Genomic DNA, 14,202 nt, shown 5'->3' on the forward strand with positions numbered 1-14,202 from the left:
GACCCTTTCTGAAGGAGGGTCTAGGCCCGAAACGTCAGCTTTCCTGCTCCTCTGATGCTGCTTGGCCTGCTGTGTTCATCCAGCTCTACACCTTGTTATCTCAAAAATATTTCGTGCTTTGGTTTCATACTTCATCATCTAGCTAGATAGATGGATGATAGACCCTCTTTCAGTTATATCTTTTATGCTTAAACTATTCAAAATGATGCCAGATTTTGGTGACAGTTGAATCTTTTCACCTTAACTTAATATGTTATTACCTGTAAAATACAAGTGATAAATCATTAAATTCGATTCAAGCTTGTGATACAGTTAACATCATGGATCTCTGCTCATTTTGTTCTCTGCTATGTGTTCAAGTGATTAATGTTTACTGGGTTTATGGGAAAACTGGATCCAAGTATACTTCATGCAAGTGATGAATTGTTGACGTGTGTTGGTACTTCTTGATCTTTTGGTACTCTCTCCCAGCCCTGCCGGATTCTAGTGATCATTTTGTCCACACAAGGTGTTATGAGAATCAGCTTCAGAACCAGTACAGTGCATGGAATCACAATGCCCAACATATATGCTTGTGGAAGTCCCCATCTATACCACTTTGGTTGCAGAAACCTGTCCCAGCCGAACACTGCAGCGTGCGCAGTACACAGCAGGAGTGTTGCATAGCCTAGCTTGGACTGTAAGGCAAAGGAGAAATAATTTCATCAGTTCTCCTTTACAACTGTAAAATTCAAACATGCAAAATTTTACTTAATATTACTATTAACAATTCCTACTGACATTTCATGTCACAAATGTAACTTTAGTTATGTCAAGTGTATCAACACATGTCACTCCAATTATAAAATTATTTTTATACAAAATATGAACACTATTTTTTTTTTCTTTAATTGCAAGAATTAACATAAATGTTTAAGATGTATCCATTTAAAATGAATCTGGTACAAATGGCAACATGTAAAGTATGTCTACAACAGCAAAAGGTCTCGTGGAATTGTGGGTACTGGCCTGTCTCCCTGAGCCAGAATCTTTGGGTTTATGTCCCATTCTAGGGCTTCATGACAATGGAAAGGGTACTTATGCTGTGTTCAGACAGGTTGAGTATCAATCTGCAAATATTTCCAACACATACCAATGGCAGGTGGTAAAAGTGGGAGAGATTCCTATTCAGCCATGTGATGGGGAGAAAATTGGAGCCTCTACCACCATTGTTCATAGCAACAAAGTACAACATGAATATAAAAATGTTGTGCTATGCAGCCGGTTGGCTCAGTTGGCTGGACAGCCAGTGTGCACCAGTTTAGTGCTGAAAGGTTGGGGTTTGAGTCTTGCTATGGCTCGGACAGTCTCAGAACCTGCCTCTTTACTCTCATCACAAAACTGTGGAGGCAGAGCAGTGAGTATTCTCTACCAAAAAATATTGTGCCATATGATGCCTTTAATAATAATATACTTCATATAAGTGATGATTTGTTGATGTAATTGGTACTTTTTGATCTTTTCGTACTCTCTCCCAGCCCTGCCAGTTTCTAGTGATCATTTTGTCCACACAAGGCATTATGAGAATCTGTTTCAGAATCAGTACAGTGCATGGAATCACAATGCCCAATATGCATGCTCGCGGAAGTCCCCAAATGTACCACTTTGGTTGCAGAAACCTGTCCCAGCTGAGCACTGCAGTGTGTGCAGTGAACAGCAGGTGTGTTACCTATAATGCAATCTGTTTTGAGTGATTAATTCGATATACGCATGCACTAAGTGGTACCTGCACAAATCGGAACTCTCTCCAGTTGACACTATTGCTGACAGATGGAAGAGAAGTGATGCCCAGCAAAACGTAAAGAGCAAACCCCAGCATTCCTAATGCAAAATACAGGTCAAGACGCCATGACAGCACTTTGCTCATCTGCATAGTTTTATTCTTCTTTGACTGCAAGAAAGAAGAGAAACACCTAAACAGTGGTGCGCATACAGTGTAAGATGTATAACCTTTGAACTATGGAACTTCAGCGCCTTGAAGCCTAAATTCAATTCGATAATGAATGACCCTGTACTTCAACAGAGCCGACCGGCCTTATCTTCATAACCTTTATCCAACAAAAAGCCATCAATCTCAGTCTTAAAAGTTCCAAGTGTCCGAGTATCTACAGTTATTTGGAGAAGATACTTCAGATTTCTACCATCCTATGTGTGAAAATGTTTTTGAATTTTGTCCAAAAATTTTTAGCTGTTGGAATAATTAAATATTAATAAAAGTTTTATTTTTCAATGGGAATGGGTTTAGCATATTGAATTACAGTAAAATCATTTTGAGATGTTTTTCCATATATTGTTCTCAATGGCAATGATTTCACTGCAAAATACAAAAAGCACATTGGGCTGGGTTTAATGCAACTCATCACAGTGGAAGCATGACATCTGCAAGCAATTAATTCGGGGAAAGTTCCATTTCAGTATGCTAGTGATGACAAAACCTTCCCAATGCTGTGGAAGAGGCTGACCCAAGATTCCCAGTGGGATGTCAAGTTGGCTCATCAATGAGGCAATTAATGCCCATTAGCCCAGAGCGACCCGCTGAGCTCACCACAACTTAGAAATGACTCAGGAATTAAATGGAACTTGCGAGGCCCAGCAAATACTCTTATTTGCCGCTGACCTCCAGTCAGTCCCCGGTAGTCAGACGCCCTACCTAAGTCTTGCATTGGGCAAGTGGTTTAGCTGCAGAAAGTGACCCTTTGAGATCCTGTTGAAAGCTACCCTCTGCCCTTGGCTCTGAACACCATTCAACATGAACCCACCATGATTCACTTTTGCTCTGGGGTCCCATGTTGATCTTGGAGACCTGCTGGGTGCAATGCTGCCACCAGTCATTACCTCAGCTGGAAGTGGCTGGTTAGTTGATTGGGTGACCACCTTCGGTGGGCTGGAACTCCACCACCGGGGACCTCAACCATGGGGTGAGCCCACCAGTATTTACTAAAATGCCCAGAGGGCACTTGTTTTTGTCAGACCTCCCTTAAGGAACTAATGAGGTTTTCAGACCAATTCTCCCATCAATGGATGAGATCCCCTCCTCCCACCCCAACCCCAACCCCATAATCAGACAGAATCCTGGATATTGAGCTACATCAAGTGTCTTATAATGTTGGCCTCAAATACTGACATCACTTGGCACATCCTTATTAAACCAAAACTCACTTCTTGGCTCAATATTGCTAAAGCAAAACACAGTGTTAATATTCTTGATCAATTAATATGAATAATTCTTGATTAATATTCTTAGTTTCTTACTCAAGGGTTACGGGGTAAATGCAGGAAAGTGGACGTGAGGAATGTCGGATCAACCACAATCCTATTGAATGGCACAGCAGGCTGAAGGGGCTGAATGGCCTACTCCTGTTTCTATTTCTTATGGTCTTACGTACATTCCCATACTACCCCAGCACACTCCTATGATAAACTTTACGTATCAAATAAAAGACAGGGTCAGACCATTGAGACAGATCTAAGCTGCAATTTATGCTTGCTATTCATGTTTGCCCCTTATAACAGTGACAACAAAAGCTGCTGCTGATTTAGGAAAACAATATTTAGGAAAGTATAGGACATTCCTTTCTGACTACTTGTGGGAATCAAGCCAGTTACAGAATGTTGTGAATGGAAAACACATTGCTAGTTCTCAGCTCCCTTCCATATGTAGCAACGCACACTGAGGAATTTATCTGATGTATTGTCTGGCTCCTTTTCAAATGTTCACAGTGAGTTCATACTCCCTGTACAATCCAACAATTTGTTCTTTCGGCTCTCTGTAAATAGACGTCTCTGTAAAATAATTTGACGGCTATTTTGACTTTATGCTCACAAAACGTATACTCATGTAAAAATCAAAAAAAATTATGCATGCTGGAAAAGTGAAATAAAAGCAGAGAATTCTGGTAAAACATAGCGAGTCTGTGGTGAGAGAAGTAGAGTTAACATTTCAAGTCCAGTATGACTCCTCTTCAAAACCTCATGACCCTGATCTTGCTAACTTTGCTACTTCATCAAATAGCCTGTCCAAGAGCACTGAATCTAAGCTTTTCATTATTTCAACAAGTCATTGGGCTGAATTTTCCCATAAATCGTAAAGTACAGGGAGTTTCATGGAAGGTTTCTCATTGTGACCTGGTACCTAAATAAGATTCATTGTGAACTGCTGTGCTACTCCCCAAGTAGTACCACTGTGAATGAATTCATAACATACTCAACTTCCTAAATCTGTTTCTTGACTTATTCCTTCTCTTGTCTTCTGTAGACACCAGCAACATCCACACAGTCTCCATCCTCACAACAGCAGCCTTTCTACTTCACATTTTCTCCCCTACCCCTCAGGAAGATGTCACAGATCCTTCAAAGGAAGCACAGGTAAGACTGTCATCTACATTCTCCACAACTCATACTGCCACTTTAGTGAGTCTGTGAGCTAGATTAAAGTCAGGAATGTGTTCTGGTGAGCATGTCACTATCACATCTCTGCAGCTGACTGAAGAGCAAATGCCCCCACTTGGAGAACTGCTGGAGATCATGCACCAGGCAGGAGAGGATCCCACAGTGCTGGTCATTTAAAAACCTTGTCAAAAATGTCAGAAGTTGACATATTAGCAACAGGAAGATGTAGTCAGCACCAATGGCAAGGCCATAGGGGGAATGAGGGTCGTTGACCTCACTCCAGATGTCCTTTGTCACAAGTAGACAGGACGGTGCCAGTAGGAATACAGCATGATGAGGAACCACATATTGATTCACCACAATTCTCCACTCAAGGCACAGCAGAGGTGTCAGGCTCCTCCAATTTCACACTGCCTGCAATCCTCAATCCTACAAAAGTTCAAGCTGAGGAGGGTAAACATCCTCTGGTGAGGACGTTGTCAGCATGTCTGGGCTCTGTGGCTACAATGTCCCTGTGGACAACGACCCAAAGCTGCAATGCCAGCAGGCTCCACTATGGGGCAGGATCCCTCCAGCCTAGCTGCTGACCTCAGGACTGCATATGGATGTAGTGGGATGATGAGAATAAAGAAGACAATACAATGGCATATTTGTAGCATGGGTGGAGCTACGTTGTAAATACATCATCAGTTTTATAAACTGTGTTCACTTTTAATTATCAAATGTCTGAGCTCATGTCATTTTAGTTGTAACTACAAGAACGAAGTTAGAGGGCTAGACATTCTTAGTGCCACATGAAGTTTTCACCCTGCCTGAAGGTTAGCTTACCTTTCTCTGCTGTTAGGGCTAAAGGGACCAAAGAGTATGGGGAGAAAGTGATAACAAGGTACTGAGTTGGTCACGATGAATCACGGAACTTGCTCAAAGGGCTGAATGGCCTACTGCTGTTCTAATTTTTGACAATTTGATAGCACCCATACTGCTCAGTTGTCTGGACAGCCTGTTTGCGATGCAGAGTGATGCTAACAGCGTGAGTTCAGTTCCCACACCAGTTGAGGTCACCATGAAGGGCCCTCTTTCTCAGCCTCTTCCCCTTACCTGAGGCATGGTGACCCTCAGGTTAAACCACCACCGGTCGTTTCTCCTTAATGAGAGAATAGCCCTATGGCATCTTTACCTTACTTTTACACAAAAACAGAAGCAGTTTCTGAAGAAGCAGTTTCACTGGACCTGAAACGTCAGCTCTATTTCTCTCCACAAATGCAGCCAGACCTGCTGAAATTTTTCAGCAATTTCTGTTTTTGTTTCAGATTTCCAGCATCCGCAGTTCTTTCAGTATTTTCCTTTCATATCAGCTTAAAACTTTGTCATGATTGATTGAAGAAGCATCTGATGATGTGAAGGCTTCTATCAGTCTGTAACTTTAACCTTTATCAACAATAAAAAAAAAGCAATAAACTGGTAAGTTGCCTTTGACGATATGGTTAAAGCCGCATGAAAACAAAAGAGTCTAGGCCCGAAACATCAGCTTTCCTGCTGCTCAGATGCTGCTTGGCCTGCTGTGTTCATCCAGCCCTACACCTTGTTATCTCAGAATCAGTGAAAAATGACTTCATGCAACTCAGTTCGATTGATAGCCTTTGACAAACAAGTCCTGTCTGGGTTGTTTTGGCTGACAATGTACGTACTGTAGAATGGAGAAAGGGCTGTTTGTTCTGATGAACAATCTCAGTTGCCTACTCAGTGCAATGCCTTGGGCCTCACAGATCCTCATCCTCCATTACATATGCTTGTTGCATCCTCCAGTTGTCTGGAGCAAAGCATCCATACATCAAGCAGTGTCCTCTGTCTGTAAATTACTGCAAAAAAAAAACAAAAAAAAACCCACCAGTCCTGTGATACAGAATACCACAGGTTCCCCACCCTCCTGAGTGAAGAAATTTCTCCTCACCTCACCAATTGTTTATCCTGAAAAAGTGACTTCATGTTCTGTACCTGCCTCTAGGTAAGAATCACCTCTGCATCCAATGTGTCAGAAATTTACATAATTTCAAAGAGATCCCTTCTCATTCTTCTAAACTCCAGGGAATTTAGGCTCAGTTGAACCAATCTTTCCTCCTAGGATGAAGTGACCATCACAGGAATCAGTCTGGTGAACTTACTGCACAGTTATTCTTTTGAGTACATTGGAATCAAGGTGCTAATGACCATCGATGACTTCCCCCACTCCTACAGTACCATCTCTCCTACAATGCTCCATCATCTCCCAACCTTATTGATTTTGTGTCATAGAATCCCTACAGTATGGAAACAGGCCCTTCGGCCCAACAAGTCCACACCGACCCTCAGAGTATCGCACTCAGACCCATCCCCAGGCACTATGGGCAATTTAGCATGTCCAATCCACCTAGCCTGCACATCTTTGGATTGTGGGAGGAAACCAGAGCACCCGGAGGAAACCCACGCAGACACTGGGAGAATGTGCAAACTCCACACAGACAGTCGTCCAGGGGTGGAATCGAACCCAGGTCCCTGATGCTGTGAGGCAGCAGTGCTAACCACTGAGCCACCATGCTGCCCATTTTGTTCTAATCAACCTGTTCAGAGATATTTCTTTATGCAGGTGGGACTTGTATCTGGGCCTCCTGACTTACTGCTGATGTCTTGATATTGAGACTTCACAATTCACTTGCCATTGTCCATGTTCTTCTGCAACTGGGAGGACTGCACCCAAAGAAACCACCTAAACTTTTATATTGCTCTGGAGCATAAAGCTGTAAGTCCATAAGCCATTGTGGTAAATGGGGGCTTTTAAATTAGATACATTCTAGTGACTCTTCTCTGAACCTTTCCTGGCAACCCTATATCACCTACTATGTCAGGGGATCAAAACTGGATGTCATTCTAAATTAAGCTTAGCTAAGGTATTACATACAAACAATGCAATATATTTTGGATTTGAATTTGATTATGCTTGTAATTTGTCTGAATATTCAAATAGCTTCTGTGACATTTGTAAAAAAAAATTACTCTTAAAATAACAATGTAGGCATGGATAACCTTATTACCTCTTCAATCATAGAGTTTATCCAGCGCCATCTAACTGAGTATCGAGTCGGGATGATGAATGTATAGAGTACATGAAGGAAGGCATAAGCAAGTGCCACAAGCCCAAGTTGCTTCCGACACAACATCCACCTGTCCAGCCAGTCAGGGAATCGCTTGTATTTTGTCCCTCTGTGAAGCTGAATGAAGGCAGCAATGACACCCGGCAGATAAACCAAGCTCAGCAGGATTATGGAGACATTCGGGAAGATACGGTTAGGAACTGAAATTGCAAGTTTATAGGAAACGTCTTTATTGTCTTTTGCATAAGGATAAATTACATCAATCACCACACAGTATACGAAGAAGAATACTGTGAGGCCAGCCGTTATACAAAGGGGTAGTCTCCACATTGGAAAGAGCTGGAGAGGGTAGTTCTCGAGTTCTCCAGCTGCCAGAAGGGATCCCTGGTCTAAAGGAGTGAGGCCTATGCTCCTGGCAACATCCATTACCAACTGTTTTGATTGATTGTCATCCCCACAAACAAAAACCTGGAACATAGAATGATAATTTTTATTACTGATGCAAAAATTGATGTTGTAATTTAGTAAACTCAACACAAGCTAATTGATTTTTTATATAAAATGCAGCATGTTGATTAGTATAAACAGTGTTTAAGTTCATCACTGCTAACAATACATTCTTCATTTAATCTACATACGTAATGAGTTTTCCAAGGCGCACTAAAGTAGGTGACACACAAAATACATGTTTGTGGAAGTAATACATTAGCATGGATACAGGATTGGTGAATGACGTGACTGCCCCTGAACTGAAAAATCATAAGGTATAAAAAGACACAAACCAGGGACGTAAACAAAAACTGTAAGATGTGAATAGCCAAACCGCAACACAACACATGGAGAGGAACTATACAGATATGTTGGGAATAACATTGAATAAATGGGAGCCAGCTCAACACTGGTTCTTTAGAAGACTGGACATAATGTAATCACAAATAATGGTGCAAGATCACAGCTGTTGCTTAATAGGATTAAGAGGCTGGAAGAGACATTTTTATAAACAACGATATGGAAGGAACTTTCACACATTCATCAATCCTGGAGGCAGGCATCTCACCATGCGGTAAGAGTTGCACTGTTTTCTGTTATGGAAATAATATTTTGTCTATCTAGTTATGTCTAGGCCTGGCCATGGAATAAACTAACAATAAACTAACGGGGAGGCAATGACCCAGTGGTATTATCGCTGGATTGTTAATCCAGAAACCCAGATAATGTTCTGGGGACCCAGGTTTGAATCCTGCCACGGCAGATGGTTGAATTTGAATTCAATAAAATATCTGGAATTAAGAATCTAATGATAACCATGAAACCATTGTTGATTGTCAGAAAAACCTATCTGGTTTACTAATGTCCTTTAGGGAAGGAAACTGCCATCCTTACCTGGTCTGGCCTACATGTGACTCTCGACCCACAGCAATGTAGTTGACTCTAAACTGCCCACTGGGCAATTAGGGATGGACAATAAATGCTGCCTAGCCAGTGATGCCCTCGTCCCGTGAATGAATACAGAAAAAAAAAGGGTTGTTAGATACTGGAAGACATAGCACAATGGCAACAGGAGATGTGTTTGTGATATTGTGATGTGGGTCATCACAGAAGGGGTTACACTGGAGAGTTTTACTGCAGTTGGGACCAGAAGGACAAGAGACTGGTCATGTCTATCTAAATCAGGGCCTGCAATCAACAACAGTAACAATCCACTGTATTTGTGATTGTATGTTACACTCAGATTGTGGAGGGTTTTAATACTGGGGTAATTTTGTAACTTGCAGTTAATTTGCAGAGGGTTTTGAACTGTGGCAATTTTTTTAGGTTTGAGGCATTGGGTTTTGTATTGTGGGTTTCTATACATTCCCATATGCATTTTGTCATTGCAATTTTTGAAATCCAAGTAGGGTGGGAACAGAAACTCTTACAGTGGTCAGTGGACAGAAAACAGAGAATAGGGACAAATGGGGAATTTTCAGGTTAGTAGGATAGTACTCCTGGAGTGTTGCAAGGATCAATGCTGGGGTACAATCTACTACAATCTATATTAATGATTGAAATGAAGGGATGAAATATGATGCAGAGAAGTTTGCTGATATTACAAAGTAAGCTACAAAGAACTCAATAAAGAATCTGCAAGAGGATATGACAGATTAAGTAGGCTAAAATTTGGCAAATATGGGTATTCACTTTGGTGGGAAAAGTGGAAATTTGGAATATTTTTAAATGGTGAGAAACCACTAACTTTTACTAATGCAAATGCTAGGGATGTGGGAAATCTAAAATACAAACAGAAAATGCTGAAAACACTCAGTGGGAAAGAAACAGAGCCCATATTTCAAGTCATCCAAACTGAAGAAAGTTAGAGATGTGACATGTAATTCCCAGGTTTAGAGACAGGGAAAACATTGGTGGGCAGATTTTAGGGAAGAAGAAGAAAGATATTGCCCGTTTAATTTCCCACATTTCTAATAGAACCCTTCCCCTCTCTCGCAGATAGGCTTCCTATTTTCCTCACACCCCACCAGTCTCCATACTGAACAGAATTTCTCCACCTCTAGTGTGATAAACAGCAACATGGAAAATAGGATCAGGAGTAGGTCATGCAGCCCTTTAATCCTGCTCTGTCATTCAATATGATCATAGCTGATCATCAAACTCAGTACCCTGTTCCTGCAGGGAAAACATTCAAAGTTTTGGCCTCAAATCGCTGGCAGAGAATTCCACAGGCTCACCACTGAATGAATTCATGAATTCTGGGTGAATTTATCCTCATCCCAGTCCTGAATAGTCTACCCCATGTCCTCAGACTGTGATCCCTGCTTCTGGAGTTCAGTCATCGAGATCATCTTTCCTGCATTTATCCTTTCTAGTCCTGTTAGAATTTTATGGATCTCTATGAGATTTCCCCTCATTCATCCAAATTCAAGTATATACAGTCCTAGTCAATCCAATTTCTCTTCATTTGTCATTTTTGCCATCCCAGGTATCAGTCCAGTAAATTAAATGATGAAATTATCCAACTGGTTCTCCTCTTACCTGTTTCATCCATGACTCCTTAGTCCAGTCCTAAGGCATCGCCAGCATCTCCTCCACATTCCAAAGTACTGTCCCATGCAATATAAAAGTACTAGGTGATGCCAAGCTATTCCCCCACCCACCTCCTTTTGCCCTTTCCTCTCTCTGTCAATTCACCTAGTGTCCACAATGAACATATTCGGGAACTTGCAATGACATCTCTATTAAAAGAAACAATCCCATTGACAAAAATTCAATTCATTACATCAACCGATCTCTTATGAAAACAAACCTTTCATGAAGGGCTTCATCTCTTATGAAACAAACATTTTGACGTTATAAACACTTGGAGCTGTGCATCAAACTATTCACTTGACAGGCACCCCACATTAAAAATGGTAGATTGGGAAATTGGCACTCAGCACAAATTCTGCAATGACACATCGTAACATGCATAATGAAAAACCTAGCATTATTTTCTTTTTAATTCTATGTAGCTTTGAATGTACTTTAACAATTCCAATGGTTTTACATACTTATTAGAAAAACTCATGTACATTTTTAACAATCCAAACATGTATCTGATCCTGCCTCCCTTGCTAGAGGTTTCCTGGGGCTATGTCCAATGGGTATTTTACCTCTTCAATGTAATACCCTGGCTATTCAAATTAATCTAAAAAGTTCAGACCTGCTCTTAACAGGTCTAATGCTCACACTTTGGGTTCCATGCTGCAGGGATGACAACATCCCATTTCACTGGAGACTACTGGTTATTTAAATAGCCAGCTGCCTTCATAATTAATGCAAGTGCAAAACCTGCCTGATTCTATTCCCAGAGATAGTAGGAACTGCTGATGCTGGAGAATCTGAGATAACACGGTGTAGAGCTGGATGAACACAGCAGGCCAAGCAGCATCAGAGGAGCAGGAAAGCTGACATTTCGGGTTGAGACCCTTCTTCAGAAATGGGGGAGGGGAAGGGGATTCTGAAATAAATAGGGAGAGAGGGGGAGGCGGATAGAAGATGGATAAAGGAGAAGATAGGTGGAGAGGAGATAGACAGATCAAAGAGGCGGGGATGGAGCCAGTAAAGGTAAATGTAGGTGGGGAGTTAGGGAGGGGATAGGTCAGTCCAGGGAGGATGGACAGGTCAAGGAGGCGGGATGAGGTTAGTGGGTAGGAGATGGGGGTGGGGCTTGAGGTGGGAGGAATGGTTAGGGAGGCGGGGACTAGCTGGGCTGGTTTTGGGATGCGGTAGGGGGAGGGGAGATTTTGAAGCTTGTGAAGTCCACATTGATACCATTGGGCTGCAGGGTTCCCAAGCAAAATATGAGATGCTGTTCCTGCAGCTTTCGGGTGGCATCATTGTGGCAATGCAGGAGGCCCAGGATGGACATGTCGTCCAAGGAGTGGGAGGGGGAGTTGAAATGGTTCGCGACTGGGAAGTGTAGTTGTTTGTTGCAAACTGAGCGTAGGTGTTCCGCAAAGCGGTCCCCAAGCCTCCGCTTGGTTTCCCCGATGTAGAGGAGGCCACAAAGGGAACAGCGGATACAGTATACCACATTAACAGATGTGCAGGTGAACATCTGTTTGATGTGGAAGGTCTTCTTAGGGCCTGGGATGGGGGTGAGGGGGAGGTGTAGGGGCAGGTGTAGCACTTGCTTCGGTTGCAGGGAAAAGTGCCGGAAAAGTGCTACACTCCCCTCCAGCCCCACCACCCCCTGCAGTTTTCCCTGACCTGTCTCCTCTCCACCCATCTTCTCCTTTATCCATCTTCTATCCGCCTCCCCTTCTCTCCCTATTTATATCAGAATCCCCTTCCCCTCCCCCATTTCTGAAGAAGGGTCTTGACTCGAAACGTCAGCTTCCTGCTCCTCGGATGCTGATTCTATTCCCACCTCCACAAAAGTTGGACGATGTCATGTGTAAGGTCAGGGCTTCTGATTTCTGGTCACTTCCACTATTTTCACTATGATTTTGAAGACCTCACTTGTAGTGAAAGTTTGAGCTGATATGTTTGTCATTACTGCTAGTGATTTGAATTACAAGAGTAAGGAAGTTTTGCTGCAATTGTATATGTCTTTGATGTGATCACATCTGGAGGACTGTGTAACTTTCTGGACTTCAGACCTAAAGAAGTATATTATTACTTTAAAGCTAATGTGACCAAAGTTAACCAGATTCATTCCTGTAATGAATGGGTTGCTCTGTGAAGATTGATTCAGTGGATTGGACCCAAACTCTCTCAAGCTCAGAAAGCTGAGAGGGATCTCATTTTAATATATGGGTTCTACGAGCACTTGACAAGGTAGATGTTGAGAAGCTGTTTCCTTTGTCTTGTACAAAAGATATCCCCTCAGGATAAGGAGCTCGCCATTTATGACTGTGCTCAGAAGAAATTTCTTAATGTTGTGTAATCTCAGTCATTGAGTATATTCAATGCTGAAAGCAATGTACTTTAGGATTCAAAGAGAAGCAAGTGACAGGGAAATTGAAGCTGAGGTTAAAGATCAGCCATGATCTTATTGAATGGCCAGGCAGGTTCAAGAGACTGAAGCTCTGAATTCTTACTTTCATATCTTACCTGACTGCTGGCATCCAAGCTCCCCGACTGCAGAGCCCAGGCTGAAACTGTGTTGAATCCTTTCACCACATTGGCTTTGGGAACCAACTGGGACAGATACTGCGCATTGGATTCAGGATATTGATTCATTTTGAGATTGTTGCTCACATCCACCAGCACCTTTCCATCTAACTGGTCAGACAGGGCTGAAATAAACTCATAGTTTTCCCTGTGAACTGCCAAGAAAACGATCTTGGATGTATTCAGGGCCTCCGCATGGCTAAACACTTGTGCTCCACTTGGCAGCAGGGTAGTGTTCTTTGGGTCTCGGCTACCGTATACCACTGGGTAGCCTGATTTGAGCAGTCTCATGCCCAAAGATCTTCCAAAATCCCCAGTGCCAAAAATACAGATTGTCTCCCGCTTATTGGCATTTTCACCAACTCCAGCCATTACTAATGAATTTGACATCTGTAAACAGAAACACACAAGAGAAGATGTTAACTTTATTGTGTAATCTAAAAACACAATGTGCCAATGTTACAGAAAAATTAGGCCAGTGACATGTACTACAAATCAGGCCAAACCTAAGATATATTTCTTGTTATGTTATAGCATTTGTTGCCATCTTTCTTGACTGAATGTCTGTTTTATTTCTCTTTCTGTACCCCAACTAGATAGAGGACTTTATCAGAAGTAGTAAAATAGACTGAGTTAGTGTTGTGATTGTAATGGGGTCAGCCAGGTGGTCTCATAGAATATGAGTTCCCTGATTGGGGCTGTTAACTTGGTTTAATCAGGGAGACCTGGCTGAAAGACATAAACAGGAGTGTCAGGGGCTCACTGTCTGCTCACTGTAGGATCCAGCTCTGTGCTAGCTAGGTCAGCGTCATGTCTATGCATGTATAAATAAAGGGTGACTTGGTGAGAGATACCAGCCTTTATGGAGTTATTTTAGTTAGATGAACCAAATCAGCAAATTAATTGATGATACAGTGTGGAGCTGGAGGAGCACAGCAGGTCAAGCAGCATCAGAGGAGCAGAAAAGTTGACGTTTTGGGTTGGGACCCTTCTT

General features: G+C 42.2%; 1 protein-coding gene across 2 annotated transcripts; it reads right to left on the minus strand.

Annotated features, from left to right (window-relative positions):
- Window positions 1-3: 3 nt before the first annotated feature.
- On the minus strand, window positions 4-13,594 carry LOC109919745 (metalloreductase STEAP4-like). 2 transcript variants are annotated; one of them, XM_020519779.2, is made up of 4 exons: window positions 13,149-13,594; window positions 7,497-8,024; window positions 1,766-1,930; window positions 4-677 (listed from the first exon to the last, which is right to left on the minus strand). In XM_020519779.2, exons 1-4 carry the CDS (start codon window positions 13,578-13,580, stop codon window positions 408-410), a joined length of 1,395 nt encoding a protein of 464 aa, XP_020375368.2. In that variant the 5' UTR covers window positions 13,581-13,594; the 3' UTR covers window positions 4-407. The 2 variants fall into 2 exon arrangements, with proteins under 2 accessions (XP_020375368.2, XP_048469487.1); XM_048613530.1 differs by lacking the exon at window positions 7,497-8,024 and having other exon boundaries at window positions 56-677.
- Window positions 13,595-14,202: the final 608 nt, after the last annotated feature.

Source organism: Rhincodon typus, chromosome 2 (genome assembly GCF_021869965.1).
Source record: "Rhincodon typus isolate 14 chromosome 2, sRhiTyp1.1, whole genome shotgun sequence".
NCBI lineage: Eukaryota > Metazoa > Chordata > Chondrichthyes > Orectolobiformes > Rhincodontidae > Rhincodon > Rhincodon typus.